Here is a 27,935-nt window from a genome sequence, read left to right on the forward strand (position 1 = left end):
CTGCATAAAAACAGAGGGTGATGCAGTAGAAGGACCATAATCCTTGCTTTAGAAGAATTTTGCATAAGATCTACAGCAGGTCCATACTTAACGTTGTTGATACGTTCTTGGAAAATGCTAATTTAAGTGGATCGACATTAAACAAAACCAATTTTGTATCACGGTGAAATACCGCGTATTTTTTTTCTCATCAATGTTATAATGAGACGTTATTCAAGGACTTATTGTATTCTTCTCCTTAGGCAAAACCCATAAATATTTCCTTATAATGTATATTTCACTTCCCTTTTAAAATGTTAGAAATGTTTCCAACTTCCCATTACACAATGCATTTCAAAGTGTAACAAATCACTGAGTACTTTCTTGTCGTGAATTATCAGTCTGCTGCCTCTCCTGCCAGTGAAAAGAGGGAAAGAACAATTAAGTTGTGAGGAAAAATTGCAAAACAGCAGTAATACCTGAAACTGCCATTCAAAAGGTAACAATGCAGATTAGATTTTCGATTATAGGTTTTCTTGCTGTAATCTCAACTTTTTAAAAAAAATTACAGAAAATTGAGAGCTAGATGTTTGGGAATTGGACAGTGGTTGAAGTGAGATTGAAGTAGTAGAATTGGGAGCTGATTTTTGTTAGAATGCAAATTGACTGAATCCATAAATCACAAGATAGAAACACTAAATATTAAACCAATGCCTAGATTTAAAAACTGTCATCTATAATGGTACTTCAATCAGTTGTTGCAATAGCAAGTCAATGATCACTTTGGAAATGGATTAATCACTTGGAAATACACAAAGATCTGTGGCCCCGCACATCAGTCCCACTGAATTAAGGGTTGCAATGTTAAGATGACACACCCAAAGCTGTGTCAAAGATCTGTGGCCCCGCACATCAGTCCCACTGAATTAAGGGTTGCAATGTTAAGATGACACACCCAAAGCCAAATATCAGAAAATCCAGCAAAGGGGGGAATGGGGTTGTAAGGCCAGTTGGCCTAGGTGACACTTCACAGATTGGCCCCTGAAAGGATTGTAGATTCAGGGGGAGCCGTAGATTGTAGTTTGGAGATTTGTGGGCCGGGCAGATTGACAAATAAATAAGTGGGAGGTTGGTCAAGAAATTGGAGAATTGTGATTAGTTGTAACTTTGTATCTTTATTGGGCAATGATGGGCCTCAGAAAATGCAATAAATTTCAAGGCTTAGGCTATCTAAGTTGGGTTTCTATTGCTAGGCCTGAGAAATGCTAAGGGAAATTTCCTTAACATTGTTCTGTTGTAGTTCAAGTAATACAGGTTGTACCTCTCTTATCTGTGGTCCAGCACATTTGAATCTGCTGCCTTTAGTACAAACTCCTTACAGACAGTGCAGGACTCCAACCCCAGTCCCAATCATTGGTGCTGTAAGTTCGTACAAACTCCTTACAGGCGGTTGGGGACTTGAACCCCGGTACCAATCACTGGTGCTGTAATGGTGTGGTGCTAACTGTGCCGCCCCACAGTTTTAAGCTTTGTTCTACCTTTGATATGTTAACATAAGGGGTTCCCTTTGGGGTCCATTTTTGTTTTTCGGAATTTTCTGTAGTCCAGCAATGGCCAGGTCCCAACGTCGCTAGATTAAAGAGGTACAACCTGTACTATTAAAATAAGGTTGTTTTGAGAAAGCCTAACAATAGATTCACTACAGAATAACGTAACATAATTTTTCAGGTATGCATGAAGAATAATATCATTAGGATATACCTGACACACAAATGTTTCATGACTCTAATTTGCCACCAAATGCCAGGCTGAATTCCCATAGTAGCTCTATTCAACCTGAAAATGATCATAATCACATTCCAGTCTGGGAAAAATAATTGATCTTTACATGCATCCAAATTTATAAACTATGGAGCTCTACTGCTTAGTCTACCACTTCAGATAATTTTATTACTCCCTCTCCCAGATTTCGGAGAAATTAATAGTTTATTTTCTTCCCTTTGATTTTTTTTAACTTAAGTAAAAACTGAAGCCAATCTTTCTGCTTTTCTGTCAATTTTATATGCTTTTCTTTGAATCTAATAGTGTCCTTGATTTTCTTTGTATGCCAAACTGCACATTTTCAAGATTTCTTTAATGTCATATAATAGTACAGAACATATTACTCAAAAATTCCTTTTGCCTGGTGTCAGCTAGACATTCGCCATTAATGCTGCTTGACACCCCCTTACAGTAAGAGAGAATGTTGGATAGAGTCCCTTCAGAGACACTGAGTGGATTTGCCTCCTGCAGCCTCTGCAACCACACAGACACCCGTTTGATCCATCAACAACCTGAGCTCTAGATCCAAAGCTTTAACACAATGAGCAAGTCTTCAGCACCAGAGGCCCCTTGGGAGCCTTCTTGCCCTTGGAACCCTCTCGAATCCTGGTCCAGTAAGTCCCTTGACCGGAAGTCACTGACTGCCTGTTGCCTGTGTGGATCCTTCAGTCACTGAGGCCCATGCCTATCCCATGCACAGAAGACAGATCCCTTGAACAATCCAAGGTTTCAAATGCGTTACAGCAATGTGCCACAAACTCCTCACCCCCCACTCCCCCAACTAAAATGGACTTTTGGCTGACAATTCAAAAGCACATCTTACAAAGGTGTAAATGGGCCAGAATTTCTTCCTGAAACAGGCTTAACAGAACTCAGACTGAAAATTTAAATATTCATGAATGGCCATTCAGTTACAAATTGTTAGCTGGGTCTGTCAAGAGAGTGGTTTCCATTCATTGATAATTTCCCGGGCTAACAACAGCTGATTAACTGTCAAACTGCACAATGCTTGTCAATGACCATAGGGTTCGGCTGCCAGCTTTAAGGCGCCAGTTAAATTTTAGTGTAATATTGTCCCAGCCTAGAAGTTTCTCTCCATACTGTTAACCCTGATGGTTTAGATTATTGTGAGACAAGACCAACCATTTACATGTGATAATTAAAGTCTAAAACTTAGTTATACAGAACACAGATGTTACTGTGTATTAGAAGCAATTTCCAACTTCTGCCAATTTCTTATGCAAGAAATTACATCTTTTAATTATAACTTGTACATGTAAATAATTGATTGATGTCAGCCATTTTCCTGTCTTTAGAAAGAAGATATGCAAAATGTAAAACATAAGTTTGTAACAATGGGTTCAAAGAGATGTTTATCAAATTTGAATGCAAGAATATGCCTTAAATATTGTACTATTTCACTTGAACCTTCAAATGAGATTCTGGTATTACCCAAGGTGACTGGGCTCTCCTGACCTTAATTCCATTCATTAATTCTCGCGAGCAATAATTGTAATAAAGGTTTTTGTATTGCTCAATGGTTCTTGTGCTTGTCTGCTCCTTGCTCATTCAGGTCCACACCAGTGGCAGCACTGCTTTTAAAGCAGGTCTGGCAGTGCCTTAAATATTACTGTTACTTACCCACCATCAATACATTTGGTAAAGCTCCCCAATCAATCATAGAAAATTCATGCCTCATACCCTCATATATTTCTTCATTCAGGATGGATTCCTGACGTCCTGACTGAAGAAACGGGCTTCATCCAGGATGTCAGCCCTGAAATGTTGATTTTCTTGAATGCAGTGTGACCCTGCAGAGTATCTCCAGTATGATGCACAATACCCATGTCAGATAAAGTTTACCAGAAGGTTTTCAACATTTTTGCTATACACTCTAGAAATTCTTCCTTCACAGTATTATTGCTAAATTGTTTTGACTAATCAAGATGTAAATTGATTCATGCATATTTACCATATTTACTGTTTAACCTTCTTGGATGCATCTCCAATCTCCAATTTAATTCTAGTCCCTACATTACCATTGCTGTCTAGGAAACTATAGACCACACCCACCAAGAGTTTCCAGCCATACAGATTCCACATCATAATTTTATGAGCCAATGACCAGCCGTGCCATCGTATTTACTTCCCCCTTTCCCATTTTACCTGTTCTTCCTAAATATTGAATATCCCTGAATAATCAGTTCCCTTTCTTGGTTTCCCTACAGGGTATGTATGCCTTATATTGTGACAGTAACATAACCATAAAAATTTCTTTGACTGCTAAGTTGTCTATCTCTTTGCAACTGCCCCACTCTTTAAAGCACGATGACCTTATAATTCTTGTCTATGTAATTTTTTGTTACTTGCACAATGGCCCCATTTCTTCTTCCCCTCATTTTCTTTTTTTTCTATTTTTGCCTCTAATTGTTCTGTCTTTCATTTCACTTTCCTGTCTCCTTGGTCCTATCATGGAAGCATTGATTTGACAAAAAAACCCAATTACATTAGCTTCGCAGATGTGGCTGATTCTGTCTTGGTTTCGGGAAAAATAACTAATCCAAATGATTTAATTAGATTGTGCAGGTTTTTCATTTGTGATCGATAGCAACTTTTTTCAACCAAGCATGTCTTGATTGACTTTTTACATACCAACCACTGAATAAACTCTTACATTATTCTTTCGGGTGAACCTACCGGTAAGTATGTTTGCAATTTTCCCTTTGAAATGGATAAAGGAACGCATATTGGGCAGTGATCATAAGATAGAAGGATAAATATAACTGATTACTGATGTACAACTCTAAAAGTATTTGCTTTTCTGTAATAGCTCAGTGAGTTTAGCAGGATAATTAATTTGTCGTCATTGTTGAATTAATTCATCTGAAGTGCTATAAATGGTATCAGAGAATCTTAATCAGAAAAGTTCTGAGAAATTTAGAAATGTAAAACAAAAATAAAAGCCTAAATACATGCATCAAATTTGGCAACACCTGTGGAGAGATCCATCACAGTTCAGAATGAATGTTTTAAGGAAAGTAAGTTTCACAATTGTAACCACTATTCTGCTTTGAATAATTATGCTGATAATCTTGACACCGGCCAGGAGATTTTTACCTCCTTCTGCCTCATCTGTTGGATTACTTAACAATGATCCCAGAAGGCATTGCAGACCTTTGCCGTTATCAGTGAAGCGAGATTTGAGAAAATTGATAAAGATAAAGAAACAGTAATATTACATTTTATCTGTTGAGACTAACAAATAAAGAGATTTGATCACAAAAGATTTTTTACCAAAGTTCTGACTCCATATTGCTTTTCCACTTTTTCTTTTAATTGTTTGAAACAGGTTTCCAATCTCTCATGGAAAGGCCTCAAGGCTTCAGTTACTTTCTCACCGTGAATTCGGACTCCCTCATTCAAGAATGGGATCTAGAAAATGAACAAGTAGAGCAATGTTCACCATTTATATAACAAGCTTTTGAAGATACTTAATAGGAGAAAGGAACATTTTAGAGCAGTGGTTCTCAACCTTTTTCTTTCCACTCACATCCCACTTTAAGTCATTTCTATGTCATCGGTGCTCTGTGATTAGAAGGGATTGCTTAAGGTGGGATGTGAGTGGGAAGGGAAGGTTGAGAATCACAGCTCTAGACCCAATTGTTACTGAAATATTTTGCTTGAGAAAAATTGTCAATAACTCCTTTGGAGTTATGAAACGGTGCACATAATGTGTCAATTAGGTACGATTACAACAGTGGTTTTCAAACTTTTTCTTTCTACCCACATACCACCTTAAGCAATCCCTTACTAATCACAGAGCACCGATGGCATAGGGAATACTTAAAGTGGTATGTGAGTGGAAAGAAACAGGTTGAGAACCACAGTTTTAGAATTAAGCATCTGAGAAATGATCAAAGACAGTGGTTAAGTGGTTGGCGCAAGATTTTAAAAAAAAACTGAAGCAGATGGCAAGCAAGAGGGATTAAATGAGAAACTAGGAGAAATTTGATGTTGTAACTAGTTTGTTCTGGATGATGTTAATCTTCAATTTTGACACGGGGATTTTGGACCCAGTAGTCTCACTCTGTGCTGCAACCATTCTACGATTCTATATGACAATAGAGACACAAGTTGGTATATTTGGCTGAAAGTGGTTTAAAAAATTAAAGCAAAGGTTTGGTGTTATCTAAAATTTGGATCATGTATTATGAAGTTGGGCTTCTCGTGAATGGGGAAATCACTGAAAACAACCAATGACCAGGATGATTAAAATGTAATCTATTGTAGAATGCAATGCCAGATTAACCCAGACCGTTGATAATGCAAAGGTATAGTTCACGGTTTTGGAATGAACCGTAGATGCAGTTGTAAGTGAACGGGGTAAATAAATCAAGCTGCAAGATGTAGAAACTGATTTAACAGTGAAGGCATTGATGTACTCATGCAATGTTGGGAGGTCGAAGCAGATAGTTTTGATGATAAAGTAGTTGTTGGATTTGGAGCACACAAGACCTTGTTGACATTGGATATCCGAATCAGCATTGAAAGGAGAGATTATAAATTTATCAAGCAGACAAAGCATATTATGTATGGTCGCTGAGATCATTGAGCAAAAAATCAATATTTGGAGGAACAAATTTCAGTTGAGATTTCAAATAACTTTTTCTTTATACAGTACAGTAAAAATACTTCCAACTCACTCCTTTTTCACATCTGAACTACTTGACAAACGTGAAGTTTTAGATGATGATTCTTCATAGCAGTTTCTCACAAATCAGGTATTTTAGGCTAACAAATTGGGGTTTTCCATTTAGAACTAAATGAGAACAAATGTTTCCACCCAGAGGTAAGTAGAGCTTTGGGATTCACTAACCAATACTGCCAAGAAGGCCCAAGTGTTGAGTGTATTCAAAAGATTAATGTATTTTAAGGAAATCCAGGAATATGGGTTTATATAGGAAACAAGCATGGAGATAAAAGATCAGTCATGTTTTGAACGCAGAGGAGACGCAATTGGGTGATTGACTATTCCCATTTCTCTCATTCATATGCTCTGATTATTCTTTGACCCAAGCTAAATATTATTGAATCCAAGGAACGATCTTTAAGCCTCATCTGGTTTTACTTCACTTACACTTTGTATTAAACACACTATCCTGTTTAATTAAAGATCTTCATCTCTGTGGCGTGGTTAGCACGTTATTATAGCACGAGCCAAGGGTTTGAATCCAGCGCTGCCTGGAAGGAGTTTGTACATTTTCCTCATGACCATGTGGGTTTCCTCTGGGTGCTCCAGATTCCTCCCACATTCCACAGATGTACAGGGTTCATAGGTTCATTGGTCACATGAGTGTATTTGGGTGGTGCAGGCTAATGGGGCAGAGTGTCAGTTACTGTGCTATATCTCTACATTTAATAAAGTTAAAATTAATAGATATTTAAAAACATTAAATGTGAGTGACACATTCTTGGTTAATGTCATGCATTTACAAAAAATTTACTAGATTTCCCATTGTTCATTTGAGCGTAATTTTCTAAATCCATGTTATTAACATTCCTTTCATTCCTGAGTGCAATATTCATAGTTTTAGAATTGCATTATAAGCTTAAAATGAAATGATTTGAGCTGTATGAAATGATAACCCAGAAATTTTCCACATATAATACATGTACAATGGCAATTTTAAAATGTTTGCTTTATTTGGATTCAACAAATTGCATGCTAACAGTAAATTATAGGTACTAGCAAATTATATACATTTTTCATTTATTTTGATCCACTATTGACATCAAGCATGCTCATTGCTTAGCTTGAACCTAAAATGCTATAACCAAGAAAACAGTTTGATCTACACCTGAATTATTTTTAAAAAATCACCATTTCAAAAAACATGGCCTGTATCAATATTGGATCCCATGAATGTACAAAACATTATAACATGCTTCGAGTCCAATACTTTCTAAGATAGTAAATAGTGTGAACCTGATGGAATATTTCTCTGACAATAAGCTCTTTAGGGTATATTCCCTTGCTAGTCAGATGGCTGCCACTGAAAGCAGAGAGGATGCAGAGGAGTCTCCAAGGACCTCTGAGAGTGAACTGAAGATCATGATGCTGAAGCTCAATGCCAAGAGGCCTGTTGAGGCAGCCAAGAGAGCATTTCAGAAGCAATACACTGCAGATGCTGGAAATCTTAAATAAAAAGAGAACACTGGAAATAATAAAATGACTCAATATTCCAGGTAAATGGTCCTTCAAGAGACCTGAAAAAAAAATCCAGAGAATGGTGCTAAGATTCTCTGTTGATCATCAGCCACAGGGATCTGCTGTTTGTCACCTTTATTAATGACTTTGGAGGTTAGTATGGTTAATGTTTATAGATGGAATAGTTGGTGGTACAGTGGACAGGAGCTAGATAAATCTGGAAAATGTCCAAGGAAGGACAGATGGAATTTAACTTGGATAAGTGCAAGGTGTTGCACTTTGATGTTAAATCAGGGTAAGATTTACATGGTGAATGGTGGGGAAGGCATTTTGTACACACCTTCATCGGTCAGGGCATGACATGCAGGAGCAGAGACGCCATGTTACAACTGTGCAAGACATTGGTGAAACCACACTTGGGGATATTGTGCGCTGTTTTAATCGATCAGATAAAGAAAGATGTTATTAAGCTGCAAAAGGGTGCAGAAAAGAGTCACAAGAATGTTTCCCACAATTTCTGCCACCTGCCATGTGATCCCACCACCAGGCACATCTTCCCTCTCTGTCTTCTGTAGGGACTGTTCCATCACTCATCCATTCATCCCTTCCCATTAATATCACCTCAGTACTTACCCCTGTGACTGCAAGAAATGCTACATAATGTGCCCACACCATCTCCCCAAACAGTCATTTTAAGTGAAGCAACTTCACTTGAATCTGCAGCAGGGGTTTGTTTATCTCCTGCATCCAGCGATCCTGTTGTGGCTTACTCTAAATCAGAGAGACTGGATGTAGATAGTTTCTCTCTGTCTGCTGTAATAATAGGGACATCCTAGTGCCCAACCATTAATGCCCCACACCAACATGTCTATCCATGCACTGAGGCTACTGGGAAATTGGAGGAACAACACCTAATATTCCACATGGGCACACTCCAACCAGACAGCATTAAAATTAACTGTCCCACTTGTGCAGAAGACATTCCTAATTCCCCTCCACCCATGAATGTTTCTACTCCTTACTCCATGAACTCACCACCACTTACCTCTACCCTGGAATTCTCTTAGATCAATAATGCTAAAGATCCTCTTTCAGTACACTGATTCAAAAATTACCCGTGGTAAAAGAGACAATGGACCCTCAAAACGATAAGAATCACAATCCCATCCTGTAACTAATCAATACTTCCAGGAACAGTGTCTCTGTATCATTCTACCCTCCTAGGCATTTATAATCACCCACCTTACTCTGACACTGCTATTCTTTACCAGGTGCCAATATCTATGAAGCTTAAGAATGCACAATGTGCCTACAACCGTAAAAAAAAAATTAGTTACACTTCCTCCATCATCTTCTTTATAAGAAAGACTGGGGATTGAACTTTGACTTCAACTGACGAATGGTTAGCACTTAAGGCTGAACCATTCTGATAATTATCAGTACCTTGCTTTATTTATTACTTTATGGATTACGTTGTATTTGAGACATTTTATTTGACTATTGTTTCAAAATACAAAAAGACACAATTTATGGACGTCTATATTTTTGTGGAAACTGGTTTGGTAATCAAATGATGTGCCCCTTAAGCCTTCTCTTATTTAAGTGAGGGCATGGAATATTGTGTGTAAAGGTAATGAATTAGATGATAGATGGAAACGCTTTTGATGATTTGTGCAGCTGCCAAAAAAATGTTTTTAGACATTTACTCGAGTCAGAAACTCACCACATATTAAAAAAAGTTTCAAATCTTTTCAATGAAAACACTGTTCCTTGAGAGGACAGATTTTGTCCTTGAAATTGTTCTTTGATTCAGATAATTCCAAATCCAAAAATGTTAGATAGCCTCATTACAGCAGGCACGATGTTGTACTTAGTGGCTGGTACAGATCATTATGCACCAGAAAATTCAATTTGAAAAGAACATGTTTGCTTCTTTGAAAATAAACAGAAAATTCTAGAAATACTCTGCAGATCAGGCAGGTTACAGACCTTTCATTTTGGGCAGCGTAGTGGTTAGTGCAACACTGTTATAGCGCTAGCAATTGGTACCGGGGTTCGAATCCCACGCTGTCTGGAAGGAGGTTTTACACTCTTCCTGTGTCTGCATGGGTTTTTCCTGGGGGTTCCTGTTTCCTCCCCCCTTCAAAATGTACCAGAGGTTGCAGATAAATTGGGTGGCATGGGCTCCTAGGCTGTTACCATGCTGTATGTCTAAATTTAAAGGTTCTAACATTAAGTCATAGATCTGAAACAGCGACTGTTTCTCTCTGTAGTTGCTAACTGAACAACTCAGTATTTCCAACGTTTTCACTTTTTTATTTCAAATATCCACCAACAGTTCTTTATTTTATGATTTTTTTTGTATTTCTTTTGATTGATTTTAACTGAATTCTATCCCTAACTCAGAAATCAAAATGATAAAGGGCAATACAACTAATATTTTCAAACATAATTTTTTTTAAATACTAAAGTAGCTTGTCTTCTTCCCTATTTCACCTCAAGTGCAGAATACATATGGCGCTTAAATTTAAATTTAGACATACAGCATTGTAATAGGCAATTTTGGCCCTCAAGTCTGTGCTGTCCAATTTTCACCCAATTAACCTACACCCCTGACTTATTTCAAACAGTGGAAGGAAACTGAAGCCCCAGGGAAAATCCACACAGACACAGGGAGAACGTACAAACCTGGACTCGATTGCTGGCGCAGTAAAGGCTTTGCGCTAATTGCTATGCCAACTGTGCCGGCTTTCCCAATTTCATGGAAAGCAGATGGGCAGGGAATCAAGTTACAGCTGTGGACCTGTACAATATTTTTTTTTAACCCCAGTACTGGCAACTGATTTTAAATTGAAGGAGCAAGAACATTCCTTCTGTATGCGAATGGTAGGTAGCTTAATGACAGGCACATGCTGCCACTCCAAGTTGAATAAACCAATGGGGCACCAAATTTTTATCTTTATAATGGAATTTTTGCGGATCTAATAGCTTGGAATGTAGTGTGCTGCCTGTAGCATTTAAATGATCTCTATTTGCGCTTATCTTAATATTGTTAATCATAGAACTAACGAGGCAATCATCCAGTTCTTTTTGTAAATGCTAATTGACACAGCAGTAACCGACTGTCTCGTCTCAATTTCAGTTATTCCGTGGAGAAAATTAGGTCTTTACTGTAATACATCTTGCTTCTATTTGCATGTGTTATCTGTTATCATTTTAAGGAGATTCAAGTGTCTTAACTGTTTTGATCCTGGACAATTCAGAGTAATTCTGACCTCCCTGGCCTAGCAGTTGAGGGGTTGGAACAGACATTTTTACAATAATGTAAAATGCTTGGATGCTGGAAAGTTTATGAATCAACCTTTAATTGTGTATAAATTGGGTAAATTACTGTTGTTACATACTGAAGTTGTCACTGAGGCACAATCTACGCCTTATGATTTGGTGACATTAATTTAGTCAGATAAAACGACAGATACCTTTTCACCACGTAAATTACTGAATTTATTTTCAGTCTTAGATGAAGCAAGTTTTTTCCCCCTTTAACATGTCTAGTATATCTGACATTTAAATTCTTATACACTTTACCTGCCATGCAATGAGGTCTTTCAGCTTTTCAATCTTTTCATGGTCTTCAACATGTTCCTGCATATATTTTTCAGTGAAAAATGCCTAATTTGAAAAGGAGCATACAAACAGTTTAACTGATAGCAATTAGAACTAATTTTAACATGTATTTCACAATAGAGCCAACATGTCTTTCAAAGTAGGTACAAAATGTTTGTTGAAGTAAGCAATTTATCCAAACCTGTTCAAACATTTCATAAATGGTTAAAATAGCTGAGCGTGATATGTAGGGGCAATGTTGGGATGGCAGCATTCAGGTTAAATTACTGGTGAGGTTTCTTGAGGCCCTGTTTTGCTGATGACGTGGGTTTGAGTCTCAGTTGCAGCTGGTATGATGTAAATTCAGGTAATTAACATTTTTAAAATTGTTATATAAAACAACTGAATTATATGCTAAAAATCTCACCCAATTCACTCATGTCCTTAGTTGGTCTGGCCTGCTGGTGACCACAGCACCAGACATAGGTGTGATTTGAAATTCCAAATGGTTAACAAGCGCAATTATCGACGGATAGTTATGTGCTTATGATGTGTACAGGGATGAACAAATACATTTTAAATAACAACATTTTCAATGAATTATGATAATGAATTTTGAATTGTGATTTTTGAAGGGCAATGAATTGAATATTTTATTTATGTAGCATATTTTAAACACAACAGAAGGTTGCTCCAAAATGCTCTACATCAAATAATCAAAAAATATACAAAGCACAAAACCAACAAACACAACAGACTGGACATTGGACAAGAGAGTCATCTCACAGAATAGTAATGGGTTGGAGAAACGCGTGGGCGGCGACAAGCTGCCTAAACACATTGGTGCAGCCCCAAACCCTACAAGCCCAAACTATCTGGGCATAATGGTTAACTTATAATCCAGAGGCCAGATTTGAAATCCCATCAGCATCTGTGGAATTTAAGTATTCCTTCCCAGAGAGCAAGTAACACTGGAACTCCTCTAGGGAAATGAGGCAGGGTAAGAGAGTTGAAGTGTCAGTGGGGGAGTCACTATATTTTTAACAATGTTTTGGAAAAAAGTAGGACTATTCCACGTTAAAGTCCGAAATTTGGGCAAGGCTGATTTTGATGGTATTAGACAGAAAATGGCAAAGACTGATTGGGATAAGTCGTTTGCAGGTTCAGGGATCAATGGGAAATATGTTTTTTTTTACAGTGAGATAGGAAGGCTTCAGACCAGGATGTTCCTGTTAAAGTGAAGGGCAAGATTAATGAACGTTGTTTGATGAGGAATATTGAGGCTCTGGTCATGAAAATGGGGGCATATGTCAGGTATAGGCAGCTGGGATCAATCAAATTCCTTGAGCAGCATAGTGATATTGGAGTATAAGTGAGATAGAAAAATCAGGAGGGTAAAAAAAGAACATGAGATCCAAAATGATTTATAAGTATATTAAAAGCAAAAGAGTAACTAGGGAGAGAAGAGTTCCCCTTAAAGATCAGTGTGCTCGTCTGTGTGTGGAGCCATGAGAGATGGGTGAGGTCATTAATGAACATTTCTCTTTTTTTCATGGGGAAAGTTATGGCTGCTTGGTATTTCAGAAAAGAGAACAGTGACAAGGTTGTTTTAAAGTACATAAAGGTGCATAAATTCCAGCGAGTGACCATTTGGATCCTTGGTCATTGTAGAAAGCTAGGCAAGTGGTTGATGGGGCCCTTTCAGATTTAAAGAAATCATCATTAGACAGAAAAAAAGCACCATTAGAGACAGGAGGGCCTTTATTTATGAAGGGCATGCCTGAGAACAGGCCGGTGAGACTAACACCAGAGGTGGTAAGTTACTGGAGAGTATTCTGAGATAGGATCTTCCTGTATTTGGAAAGGTAAGGACTGATTAGTCAGCATGGTTTTATGCTTGAGAAATCTTGACTCAGAAATTTAACTGAGTTTTTAAAAGTGGCATTCAAGGTGATCGACCCTGGCAGGGCAATTGACATTATCGACATTCAAGGTGATCGACCCTGACAGGGCAATTGACATTATCGACATTCAAGGCGATCGACACTGGCAGGGCAATTGACATTATCGACATTCAAAGTGATCGACACTGGCAGGGCAATTGACATTATCGACATTCAAGGTGATCGACACTGGCAGGGCAATTGACATTATCGACATTGACTTTGACAGTGATCGGTCTTTGACAGGTTTGCATGGTAAACTGGTCTGAGAGATTAGATCATTTAGGATGAAGGGAGAGTTTACTAACTGGATATAAAATTGGCTTGCTGGAATTATTCAGAAGATGGTAGTGGAAGATTGTTATCCCTGTTGGCTGTGGCGAGGGGCGTGACATAGGGATTGTCATTGGGTCCATCGTTGACTGTCAACCATGGTATAGATTTGGATGAGAATGTAGTTGGCACACATAATAATATTGGGAGCGAGATAAAATGAGTAGACAGTGAAGAAGGTAATCTAAGGTTGTAAGAGAATCTAGATCAATTAGAAAAGTGGGCCAAGGAATGTATGTGAAATTATCTTAGACATGTGCAAGTTGCTACATTTTGAGAAATAAAACCAGGGCAGGACTAATACAGTAAATGGTATAGTGTGGAGAGTGCTGTAGAACTGAAAGACCTTAGGATATAATTACATCGCTTACTGAAATTAGTGACACAGGCTGAAAGGGTAGTGAAGCAGAGAAATGCCCTCATTGGTCATAGCTCTGAATTGGGATATCATGTTACAACTGCATAACAGAAAAGAATTTTAGAGTTTATGTGATATCATGTATGTACTCTGACAATAAATCTGAAATCTAAAACTAAGATGTTGGTGAGATCATGCTTGGAGAACCATGTGCAGTTCTGATCACTGAGGTATCGGAAGGATGTAATTGAGCTTGAAAAGATTCATGAAACCACTGCAGGACTGGAGGTCTTAGGTTATAATGAGAAAGGATAGGCTGGGACTTTTTCCCATGGATTCACTTTATGGAAGATTATAAAATCATGACTTTATGGAAGGATATAAAATTATGAAGCATACAGTGAATGTTCAGTCTTTTCCTAGGTTGAGGGGATCTAAAACTAGAGGACATTAAATTTAAGGTGAGGGGAAAAATTTACAAGCTGTGGGGCAACTGTGGGCATATGGAATGAACTAGCAGTGGAGGTGGAAGAGGCCAGTACGTTTCCAACAACAAGACATGTAGTCAGGAATGTGGACAGGAAAGGTTTAGTGTGAAATGGGCAAAGTACAAGCAAATGGGATCAGCTCAGGAAGCAACATTGCACGCATGGATGAGTTGCTCCTCAGGGGATGTTTCTGTGCTGCATGTGACAGAATTATGTTATTATTAATCTTCAGGATATATATATATATATATATCTTTGTAAAGTTACTGGGTGGGTTGGAAACACATACAAAGACACTGACACGCTGAAAACACCATTTTGAGAGACAATGTCTCTCCTCTGTCCAGCTGTCAGCAAGCTTGTATCATTGTTTGATTATTGTTACACAATGAAACCTGGAATATTGATGTTTCCTCATAAAGTCATCTGGTCAAACCTTTGCTTGTTGACTCATCTTTCTGAAGAAACTTCAAACAGAACCAGCAGTGATGTCATGTCATGTGATAAAGACATTTCAAGAAAGCATCTTTAATATTATGAACCAGATCATCTGAAGTCAGAGATGCAGTAACCTTCAGTGAGAAAGGTGCTTTTGTGTTCTCCCTTGTCAGGGGAAGGAACACAAGCAGTGGCTTCAAAGAAAAGGGCCACTTCGACCGTCTCTCTTGGTCAAGAGGGAGCAGTACTACTGCAGCCATTGTATGGTCACTTCGTTTAACCCTTGCCTGGGTTTGAGAAATCATTGTGGAAATCACAAGTTCCGCAACCTCTATGCAAGAGAGGGGAATGGTAAAACAAAAGTCATTCGTATGAAGAAATATTTCTCTGAAAGCAACTCTACAAAAATTTGTGAGTTTGAGAACATTTGAACAATAGTTTAAAAACTGAGTTTCAACACAAAAGATTTCGAAGACTGAACTTTAAATTTTAATTATCTCTTCAAAATTACGCCAAAACTGTAATGGTTTGGGATCTGCCACACTCACACATCGCCCACCCCCCATATACATTTGTGCATAGTGGGATTAAATTTAGAATTAAGAAATTTTATACTATTAATATCTAACATAAAAATCATGGTCTTGATAAATTTCTATTGTTGCTGGTCTAGGTTGGAACAAGCATGACTCAACTAGTTGTGAATTTAGTGAGAAAAAAGGGCCATGATAAAACTATCAGATTATTGTGAAGACATTTCTGGTTCATTCTCACACTTCTGTTCCTTTCATGCTGGGACTCAACACCTCTCAGGGCAGTGTGCTCAGCCCGCTACTGCCCATGCTGCTGTCCCATGATTGTTCAAAGAGAAACATCGTTTGCAGATGATACAACAGTAGTTGCCTCATCACTAATGAGGAATCAGCTTACAGAGAGGAGTTTGTGAGGCTGTGTGAACAACAATCTGAGTCTCAATGTGGACAAGTCTCCCTTTCCTCGATTGAAAACATTCACTGGGAGCATCGCTTAAATAAGGTTTAAAGAATTATTGAGAGCCCTTTCCATCCATCACACAGTATGACCTCCTGCCATCAGGAAGAAGGCACAGGCTATGTATGTGTGTGTATTTACTTTATATTATATATTTATGTGTGAATAGACACATATAAAATTAATATGTGTGGTGCATTGTGACATTTTGTGTATTTGGGTGCACTGTGGTCCGGAGAACAGTCGGACAATAATGAATAGTGAAGGAAATCTTTTATTATCACACTGTCTGGCCATGTGGTTAGATGGCCTAGCATGGGTAATTTAAAAAAAAAAGAAAGTAAATGAATTAAATATATATCTGTTATACAAACCTTTTCATAATTAGTGAAACCCCCCATTACTGCAGGATCTACTGTTCCATTGAGCAACATGGACAGAGGATTGATAGGCAAGTTTGGATCATTCATATACTGCTGCACCATATTATTAATCTTCTCATTTGTTAATTGCATTGTTTCGATTGCATTCTCCAAAGGACTTATCTCAACCTGCAAGAGAAACAGTACATAACCTTCAAAGTGACATTTTCTGCTTTAAACAATCCATTCCTTAAAAAAAAGTTCTGAATGAATTTTGACATAATATTATGTTAATGAAACTATGTACCTAAATATTTTATATTTTTGGTATCTTTAATTTTCAAACTAAAGAAAATCCAGGACTTGTAAACAGATGGCAGAAATTTTTGATAATGAGATACAATTGTTTCAAATTTTGTCATCCCCAGAAGGTTATTTTCCACAAAGTCATTTATCTTAGAAGTCACTAAGCTAAGATTTGTGCCCGATGGTACAATCAGTTGAGATATATAAAATTAAACACGTTAAAATGATTTTGGTTGCTTGAACAATGTGCCATGCACGAATCATCTATGTTTTTGAACTTTTGTGAATTGTTATTCAATTTTATGCTCAGATTTAAACTGTTAAGGGACCTCATATGAATCTTTAATTTTTCACTATTACCAACATGATTTCTAGTCCAAAGATTGTGCAGTCAGCACTTTTAATGAATCAAAATGCCATATTTATAATTCTCACAAAAATGTTATGGGCTTGTGAGTGACAGCCAAGCCATCAGCAACTGAAAAGAGTTTGGAACTCTTCAATGGAAGTCCAAGACAAGGAACCAAACACTAACAAAGAAAAAAAATTCATCATCTTTGGGCTCTATTACAAACTGTATTATTCAGCTTCTAACCCCTGCTAACTCTCTAAAACTCCCTTCACAATCTTAGTTTAATTTTTGATGCCCCTTTGAATTTCAGACCTCATTCAAACATCAGAAACCTTGCAAATTTCTACAGGTGTATGGTGGAAAGTGGACCAGTTGCATCATGGTCTGGTATGGGGACACCAATACCCCTGAATATAAAGCTCTTCAAAAGGAAGTGGACACAGACCAGGACATCACATCCCCACCATTGAGAACATCTTCAGGGAACGCTGACATTGGAGAGAAGCAACAGTCATCAAGGATCCACTCCACTCAGCTCAGCTCATGCTCTGTTCTCATTGCTGCCATCAGGAGAGGTACAGTGCAACCCCGATTTAATGCAAACCATTTTAACGTAAATCTGGATATAATGCGATCAGCCAAGAGGATCCCTTTTTTTTAACCTCTTTTCAGAATTGAAATTGTTTTCAGATCAAAATGGAATGCACCATTAGAAGAGAAATATATTTTTCAGTGAAAGATGAGCTTCACGCACTGTGCCAACAGACTCTGACAAATTAATCAGTGAAAGCAAGGTCTTGAAACTCATTTGAGAGTAAAACATCCTAACCATGTCAGTTCAAAATTGGAATATTTTAAATCACTGAAAGAGATGTATGAAAATAGATCACAAATCACTTCATTTTCAGTTGCTCAAACTACAGGCCTGAATCGTACCGTTGAAGCTCGCTATGTAATTTCTCTGCTAATAGCAAAACGTGGTAAGGATCATACAATTGGGGAGGAACTGATTAAACCTGCAATATCATGGTTTCTCAAAACAGTTCTGCAAAAGGATGACAAAGATGTCTGAGCCATGCCATTGAGTAATAGTACTGTCTGCCACAGAAGAGACGACATGGGTCAAGACGTTGAAAAACAGCTTATTGAGAATTTGAAAGTTAAGGCATATTTGAGATATATTGATCAGGAGGAGTTTCAAGAAGGGACGTTGTTTTGTGAATCATTAGAAACAATCAGTATTTCAGATGAAATCTACAGCAAGTTCAAACATTATTTGGATGAAAATGAAATATCAAAAGGAAACATTGTATCTTGTGCTGCAGATGGTGCACCTGCTATGATGGGTTAAAAAAACGAGATGTTTAAAATTAATGAAGGATGAAAATCCAAACGTGTTTGCTGTACATTGTGTTATCCATCGAGAAAACTTAGTTACCAAGAAAGTTTCCCCTGTTCTACATGAGATACTGCATTCTGTGATCTTGTATCAATGCCATCAAAGCTAATGCCAAATGTGAATGTCTGTTTCAGCAGTTTTGTGTTGATAAAAATGCAGAACATTTGAGATTATTGCTTCACACTGAAGTAAGGTGATTGTCAAAGGGAAACTGCTTCAAAAGGATTATGGAACGGTTTGATCTCCTCAACGAGTTTTTGAAGGACAAGCCTGAAATGAAGCTCTTGTTGACAACAAATGCCAAAGCTTATGTGAGTTAGTTGATGGACATTTTTGAGAACTAAGTACATTGAACAATCAACTCCAAGTAGCAAATATGATGCTCGTTGATACAAAAACAAAGATATTTGGATTCATGACATTTCTAGAATTATGCCAAAGATTTCAGTCAATTCTATTGGTTGAATAAGTGTGAGGTAACTAATAATGTTACAAATGTCATTGTTGACCATTTTAAAATATTGGTTATCAATTTCAATGATAGATTTTGTGATTTAAAGGTAATGGATTTTCCCTCTTGCTTAACTCAGCCATTGCTGGTGGACTTAACTGAAGTTCCAGTGCAAAACCAAGAGGAGTTACCTGAGTTGCAACATGATGAATCTGTGAAAACTCTGTTCAAAGTGAAAGGAACCATGAAGTGGCCGTCTAATGAGATTGAAAAGAATACCCAAACTTGATTACTTTAGCAAGGGAGCTATTGATAAATTTTCCATCGTCTTGTTTAGTTGAATGTGGCTTCAATGCTGTTAGTGATTTGCTACAAGCTAAGAGAAATTACAAAAAGTGGAGATTTAAGGTTGAAACTACCAAAATTAGTCCCTCGAATCAAAAAAAAATCTGCAGCCAGCGTCAGGAACGAGGTTCCCACTGAAGTGACGACAATTGTTGAATGTGTGTTTGAGATGGTTGACATATTGAATATGAACTATGTGTTCCAGTGTATTCCTGACCTTAATTGCATTGAAATACACTGGCAGTAAATTATTTAATTAAAACTTCTTTTGAATATATAACTTTTTTTCCACTAATGGTGGGGTGTATGTTTTTTTTTGAAAAATTGGGTTCTAGGGCAAAAAATGCTGAGCAAGAACCCAAAGCTCTTCTTTTGCTTGACAACTGTCCCGCCCACCCACCAGCTGCCAACCTATTAAGCTGCAATGGAAAGATCCTAATTTCTTACCTTTCAAAAAACACTACATATAAGATCCAGCCCCTAAATCAGGGGATCATCTCCATGTTCAAGCAGAATTACAGGTGTGAATTAATTCACAGAATTGTAGAAGAATTAACAATGCTGGATGACTATCTGAAAGACATGAAAATTAAGGAAGTTTGCCACTTAGGTGGGAAGGGCTGGGCAGCCGTCAGCTCCTCATGTGTGAAAAAATGCTGGGAGAAGTGTCTGGGTGCAGCCTTTTCATCATAACAATCCACCAAGGAAGATGAAGAGCAAGAATTCTACAGCTTCACAGATGAAGTGATGGATGAGGTGCAGAGGCTGTTAGAAATTAGCAAAGATGATTTTCACCAGTGGTGCGCTGCCAAGGATGAATGCCTAATATATGAGCATCTGACAGACTCCGAGATTGTCCATAAAGTTATTATAGCATTGGTTCCAGAACCACAGGAGGACGACAATGAGGAGTCTCCACCTCCACCCCCAAATGTGTCTGAAGCCACTGAGTACCTGGAGACCGGCCTACGTTGGCTGGAGACCCAGGGTGGGGAGCAGATAATAATCCTCCAGCTTAGAAACATTTTGGGTTTCGCTTGTCGCCAGCGACCTGCTGTGTTCAGGCAATGAACACTCGATGGCTTTTTTAAGAAATAAAGTGTTGATTGTAAGAAATAAAAAGATGATTGTAAATACAGGTATTGCACGGGTGTTCTTCATTTATTTTTTTAAATGCTGTTTTCGTGAGCCCAGTTTAGTGCAACCATGCTTTTTATGCAATCTGATTTTTTTTTTGAACCTGAATCGCATTATAACGAGGTTCCTCTGATACGCACCATCAGCTTCAGGAACAGCTGCTACCCCTCCACCATCAGACGCGATTCAGGGTCCAAAGAAAAATCAGAGACTCATTTAAAGACTCTTACTTTTGAACTTTATTGATTTTTAAAAATTCTCTCTGAATCACACAATCACTTTGTTACATTCCATTATCTGTTTAGTTCTTTATTTGTTTACATGTGTACTCTGTACATGGAGCAATTGTAACGTATGAAAATCGGGTTTTTTTGAACTACCAATAAATAGTAATTCTGCCGTGCCTGCAGGAAAAAAAGATTCTTAGGGTTAAATGTGATGTCATGTATGTACCCTGACATTAAATCTGAATGTGAATTCCTGTGCCACCACTAAGACTATAAAGCATCATCTTTAGAATATCACCCAGCTCTGACCCCACCTCGTCTTATTTTCTTCTGAAGTTCTCAACTGTGCTTTAAAATTTCCTGTGCACCTCAATGGCTGGATACCTTCATTCCACTCTACATAAATGGTGTGATAAAAATCACTGTAACACTGGCCATATCCTAATTGGCACAATTCCCATAAGCTCTAATTACTGATCTACCTGAAGAACCACATTGATTTTAAAGTCCTCATTTTTGTTTCCAAATCCCACAATAATCTCACTCTCCCTTTTCCCTTAACCTTGTTCAATCCCACAATCTCCTGAGGAACTTCCAGTACTCTTCATCTGGCCTCTTGCTCATTCCCAAATGTCATTGTACAAGCCTAAAGTCTGGAATTCCTGACCTAAACCTTTCCATATCTCTCCTTCCTTCCTTTAAAATGTCCCTTAAAATCTATCCCTTTGGCTAAATGTTAGTCATCTCTCATGTGGTGTAGCATCATCTTTTGCACAAGAAGTCATGCTAAGTGCCTAATGTGCAGTGTTATTATTAGTGTTATCTCTTTAACCAATGACTAAAGAAGAAATATAAGGAGGATTTGGAGGAAGAAAATAAGCCTGAGGAAAATGATCAGAATCAGGCACAAGAATCATAGGGATGAACAATGGAACAGAAGCTCTTTCCAGATGAACAGTCATAGGCAATTTAACAACCTGGAATTGAATTGAATGCCCCTCTCGACAACTGCACTATAATTATGCATGCACACTCACATGGCTAAAAAGGACAGTGCAAAACAGTACCATGCCAATGGTTAGTACTTCCTTCAAACCCCATGAACTTCATATATGGAGCAAAATACAATACTGTACAATATTAAGAAAACATCTTCAAGAATGGGGCATAAGGCAGATCATGAATTTGGCAACCATGCAAACTTACACCCTGACTTAAGAGTGTTCCATCCTGCAAACCCCAAGGCTTTATAGCTTCCTCGAGTCTTTGAACCCCGTATCAAGGAAAGAACACCTACAAGACTATAAGAATGTATTGTAACCATCCAGGATCTTTTCTTTAGCATTCCAATTAATTGAGTTAAATGGTCTGTTCTACAGCAGTTTGCATCATAGAATACTTGCTAATAAGAGTGCACCTGAAATTCTTGGAATTAAGGCAATATATCTTTTTGCTTATATCTTGTGCCTGTCTACTTGGAATTACTGAAGCTTAAAGCGAAACACTCCAGGGAACCAATCTCGAGCTTTTCACCATTTGGAAATCACTCTTCCTTTTCTATTACAGGGTCAAAATGGGCCTTACCTTTCTCCACTAAACACCATGTGGTCCAGTTTTGCTCTTATATGGCACTATTTACTCTGCCACCTAAAAATCAGTAATTCAAGATATTTAGTTTCCAATTCTTCCTTTGTCATTTTTAAATATAGTGGAATGATGCACTGTGCCAGCTGAAATCCTTGGCTAACACCGCATCACATACTGTCACACGAACACAGCATTATTTCTATCATCTTCTATCTCCATAGAACCAAGACAATAAACTGTCTTTATTTTCAATTATTCTCATTGTTATCTATACTTGCAATCATGGCGTTTAGACATCTATATATTTAACATCCATATATTCCTTAATCTACATTTGATTCATCATTATTTTTTTTAACCATTTCACTGAATCTGTTTGGTTTCTGCTGTTGGTATTATTCTAATACGGATAGGGTAGTGGTTGAAGAAACCCGGGTTCAAATCCAGAACTCTCAGGAGGTTATACGTTCTCCCCGTGTCTGTCTGGGTTTTCCAATTTCCACCACGTTCAAAATGTATGGGCTTCTAGGTTAATTGAGTATAACTGGGTGGCACAGGCTCCTGGGCCAGAAGGACCTGACCTGTGCTGTACTTCTATTTAATTTAAATACATGTATCCTCTATTGCAAAGACCAATAGAAGATAGCTGATCAGTACTTTCCTAATTTCCACTAACAATATTAAACATATTGCTGAATATTCTGTTTGTAGAAAAAGTTTAGATATCAGAACAATATATCTAAGAGCCTGGTAAGCCTAAGATGGATGTGAAGTTATTGGTCATAGTTGGACAGATGGTCAGATTCTCACATGCCAAATTTCAAATGTGACAGAGAGTCTGATGATAACAAGTCACAAATTCCCTTCACACAACTCAGTTGAAGTGTTCACAGATGGCTGACAAGATTAGCAAATAAAACATAATATTGCGCTCCTGTGAGTGCGTCAAAGGAAAAATTATGTCAAAGCTTAATGCTATCATCATTTAAGAATATTGGTTCAGTTCATTTGGCTTCCTTTAAAAGCAAACTTTTACCTCTGCTACTCAGCTCAAAGTAAAATTTGAAAATTATGACTAAAATGAACACATCAAAAGATCAGCCAAGAGATCTCATAGCAATGTTTTCTCTCTGAATGGTTGGTCTTGCCTGTGAGATAATTTGATGAGTTCAACCAAATACAATACCAAGCAAATAAACCAAAAAATAAATATCAAAAGAAACTTTAGAACTTGGTACAGTGGTGGCTTAAAATCTGCTGATTGACAATAAAAATCAATGAGGGAGAAATGGGACAGGCCGGAAACACACAAATACTTCTTACATCTTTTCACACATACACTGCTATTAATGGGTACTGACATTTTACAACTGTGCAGTTGGCACTCCTATTTTTACTCCAAACTGTGATCATTATACAGGATTAACAGGTACAAACTGTTTCAAAAGCTAAAGTAAAATGTTGCTCTATCTGACACAGCTCTTCAGCATATCGCAACTTAATCCTTTCCTGTCAATTCGCTTTATTTTCAATGTTTCCCATTGCACTGAGGAACTTTTATAGCATCATCAAAGTTTTCCAAAAGTGTTTTGACCAATGGATTTAACTTGGGTAAGAAAACAAACTGGTCAACCACTTTTGCAAATTAATGCATTTTATCAATGCACCTCAGAGAAATCTTTCACAGAGATCAGTCAGGAACACAAAATTATTCAATTGTACTTCAACAGGCAACAGTTGTGAAAGCAGTCTGTTGTAATGCTTTAATCAATGAGCAAAAAGTGAACTCAACCTTGTGCTACCTTATTGTTTAAATTCATTTAAATCTTATGTAAACTATTAACATGAACAAGAACATAACAAAACTGTAACTATTAGAATGCTACATTTGTCAGCTGTTTCAGTTCCAACTTGTTTTATTCAGATGCCTCTTATGTCTATTCATTATATTGTTAGTACAGCTGCTCAGTACTGGTCACAATTCTACCTACCCCAATTAGATCATGGCTGACATTAATGTCGCCTCAATTCCACATTCTTGCCACATCACCACTTGTCTATTCAAGATCCGTTATTGGCTGAATAACAGGAAATGATAAGTGAGAATACAGGATGGAGATCAAGAATCTGATTGGGTCATGCCAGAACAAAAAATCTTCCTCTCAATATCAAGACAAAGAAGCTTATTGTGGATTTTAGGAAGGGGAGGCCAAGGAACAAGGTGCCTGTCCACATTGATGGAATAGAGGGGTTCAAGATCCTGAGAGTTCACATATTCTCCTGGAGCCAGCATATTGAGGCAACTATGCAGGCATACTAATGGCCCTGCTTTCTAAGGAGATTTGGCATGTTGTTGAATACTCTTGTCAAACCCTTACAAGTGTACTGCAGAAAGTAAACTGAGTGGCTACATCAGCGCTTGGTTTGGTAATTAGAGAGCCAAGGAATGCAGAAGGAAGCAAACATGGCCAAGTCCATTACAGGCTCACAGGGAGTTTCAGCTGTGCATCCTGTGGGCTCTCAAGCTGAAGGATTTACAGATCTTCAATATGTCCACCTGCAAGGATGTTGCTAAACCATCCTTTCCTTAAGCATGCATATCACAGAGCTCCCAGTGAATCCATTAAATGACACAGTGCAAGCATGTTTCATTTTGCTCCATGGAACAGGCTCTCGATTGGAAGATAATCTTGACAGATTCTGAGGCAAAGATGGAAGCTTGCTAGTGTGTTTTCAGCTGTCAAATTTCTTCCCTCACATGCATGCCCCTCCCCCTTCAAATGCATAAGAAGATGATTCTGCAAGTTAGACAGGAATTGGCACAATTTTTCTGACTCTGGCTTGCTTTCTGAATACTCTTGAGGTTGAAAAACCTCTTAATTTTCTCCCATTGCATTGGGGAGTCAAAGATGGATTTCATGGTTCTCCAGGAAATCCCTCTTTAGTTCCTTGACGTTCTCTAGGTTCAGCAGTTTGACATTCATCGCAGCCTGGGGAACTTCTCTGAAACACTGATTAGCATTGCCTGGATGACATGCTGGAGACATGTTCAGGTCATGTTGCCCGCTTTGAAGTAGAAACAGACACAGTTTATGTCCTTGACCTTTATGGTTGTTCTCTATTTACTTAAAACCTTTAGTTGCAGATTTAAAAAAAAACCAATAATCCACATACAATTGGTTAAATAACCTCCATAACAATAAACTTATACCAGTTTTGTTTTAATATTCATTCAAGAAAAGTTAGTCATAATTGAAATACCTGTACTTGCAGTTTTGTATTGAGCAATCTTGACTCAAAAAAAAAATTAACACGTGAGTTTAGTTTGTTACATGTGCCACATTCACAAATACTTGTTGACCAGACCGTCTATAAATGTTATGCAGACAAATCTACATGCTCAAATTGGCGAATAATCAATTATGGACATTCTAGGTCACGCTTACCATCGAGACAGATTTCACTTCAAACCATCGCAGAATGCCAGGTAATTTGTATGCTGTCACGTAAGTGGTCCTTTCAATCCACATATTCTAAGGAAGCAATTTCAAGCAATTAGCCAAGCTTTGGAAAAACAAAGTCTCTGTGAATCTTTTCACTGACTCCTATGTTTAAATATATTCTGTGCCTTTACCGTTTTGAAGGACAGCACAGTTAAAAAAGATACTTGACCCTTGCTGGTCTTGGTCAATATTCATAGTGTACAACTCAAAATATTGTACTTAATTTATATTATAAATTATATTTGGTAAAAGTGACAATTGTTGCAAGTTGGACCATTTTCTACCCTCTGCCATCAACACGACTGGAAAGACATTTCTGAACAACAAGATAATCTGCGAACAAAATGGATTAATAATTTGGATTGTACAAATTTCCAGAACCACTGACTAATTAAATGTCTAGAAAAATAATAAATAATTAAGTTTCTATTAAAACCCAGCTATTGAGAGTTTAGCTAATTAAAGGTAAGCTAGTTAATAATAAACATCCATTCCATAGTTACTTATATTAAGAATTTATTTGCAGTGAATGATGATACAAACTTGTAAAGATCAACACTGACGCTTCTCTGTGATTTGGAACATTAAATGAGACCAAAAATTGTTTTTTTTGGACACTAAATTAAAATGAAATTGATCAAATAGCAAATCCCTGTAAAAGATTCCTCTTAGCCGGGGAATAATGAAAACTATACTGTAAAAATTAGTGTTGATGGGTGTGGCTACCTTGCTCTGCATTTGTTTGCTTGACACCTATTTCTTTTTGATTCCATCATTTTTGCCTTCTCTCTTTCATATTTTCCTCACATTTAAAAAAAATTCCTTTACTTTTGTTTTAACAAATTCTATGGATTGTAGGAAGCTTCCAAATCGATCAGAATTCAACAGTTTCAAGAAATGATAGTGAAATAAATCACAGGCTTAGAACACAGCATGTTTTGCTTTTCATTTCACACAAGTCTTGACCAATCCTGTTCACTCTAATGTACTTTCCTTTCATCAATGCTATTGTTAGCTGGGGATTCACAAAATTAACATTTAAAATGCAATAAATAAATAAAATGACTTTTATGAACCGGTGCACACCACATTGGTACAGGAAATGTGGGCAAATACAATTATTAAAATGATTAAATATACAATTAAAAAAGCATAATGCATTACGGCAAATTCATTGTCTGGATCTTTCTCTCCTTTCCTGACTGGCCTTGAATACTGGAATCTTTGCACCTCATTCACAGTATAAAAGCTGTAAAACAAAATCACATCACAGCAGTGAGTAAAAAAGTAAACAAGCCAAAACAGGATGGAGAAAGTTGAACACAGATCTTCTGAAAATTTTCAGAATACTTTGAAGATCGAGGAGGGATCAAAGTTATGTTTACAGATACGCTTACTGAGAATGACGAAGTAATACACTGTAGTATAATTCGGTAAGAAAGTTGTTAAAACGTTGACTGTTCCACAAATGCCAATATATGAATGGCATAATGAAAATTACATGAGGCCTTGAAATGAACAGTACCCCTGGAGTACAAAGTGCAAAGGTACTGCATGCCAATTTTGTGCTTTTTCCTTATGACAGTGGAGGAGGCCATTTGGCAATTATCTCAACACTAATTCCCATAACAGTCCCATCAATCAATTTATTTGGCTATAACCTTTTCTCTTTCATGTGCCTGTCAACTAACCCCCATCTCCTATTACCCACCTAATTTAGGGGTAATTTACAGTTGCCAATGAACTTTTCAACCAGTACGCTTTGGGATGTGGGAGTATAGAAACAGAAAATAGGTGCAGGAGTAGGTCATTTGTCCCTTTAAGCCTGCACAGCCATTCAACTTTCTCTTTCCTGTGGCAAATATTTCCACAGATTCACCACTCTCTGAGAGAATTTATTTTTTTTCATCTCAGTCCTAAAAGACATTCCCCTTATCCTTAAACGGTGTCCCCTGGTTCTGGTTTTCCCCAACATCAGGAACTACCTTCCTGCATCTAGCCTGTCCAATTGCTTATACATTTCTATAATATCTCCCCTCAATCTTCTAAATTCCAGCGTGTATAAGCCGAGTTGATCCAGCCCTTCTTCATATGCAAGTCCT

General features: G+C 37.6%; 1 protein-coding gene across 3 annotated transcripts in view; it reads right to left on the reverse strand.

Moving 5' to 3' along the window:
• Window positions 1-27,935, reverse strand: part of dock1 (dedicator of cytokinesis 1) — a 354,235-nt gene that overhangs the window by 18,860 nt on the left and 307,440 nt on the right. For all 3 annotated transcript variants that reach the window (XM_069899676.1, XM_069899674.1, XM_069899675.1), the window contains exons 43-47: window positions 26,998-27,082; window positions 25,777-25,863; window positions 16,539-16,715; window positions 11,597-11,680; window positions 5,095-5,232 (exon numbers count right to left, since the gene is read on the reverse strand). In XM_069899676.1, coding sequence (XP_069755777.1) covers window positions 5,095-5,232; window positions 11,597-11,680; window positions 16,539-16,715; window positions 25,777-25,863; window positions 26,998-27,082 — 571 coding nt within the window. The remainder of the gene's footprint in view (window positions 1-5,094; window positions 5,233-11,596; window positions 11,681-16,538; window positions 16,716-25,776; window positions 25,864-26,997; window positions 27,083-27,935) is intronic.

This window comes from Narcine bancroftii, chromosome 10 (assembly GCF_036971445.1).
Source record: "Narcine bancroftii isolate sNarBan1 chromosome 10, sNarBan1.hap1, whole genome shotgun sequence".
In the NCBI taxonomy this organism is placed as follows: domain Eukaryota; kingdom Metazoa; phylum Chordata; class Chondrichthyes; order Torpediniformes; family Narcinidae; genus Narcine; species Narcine bancroftii.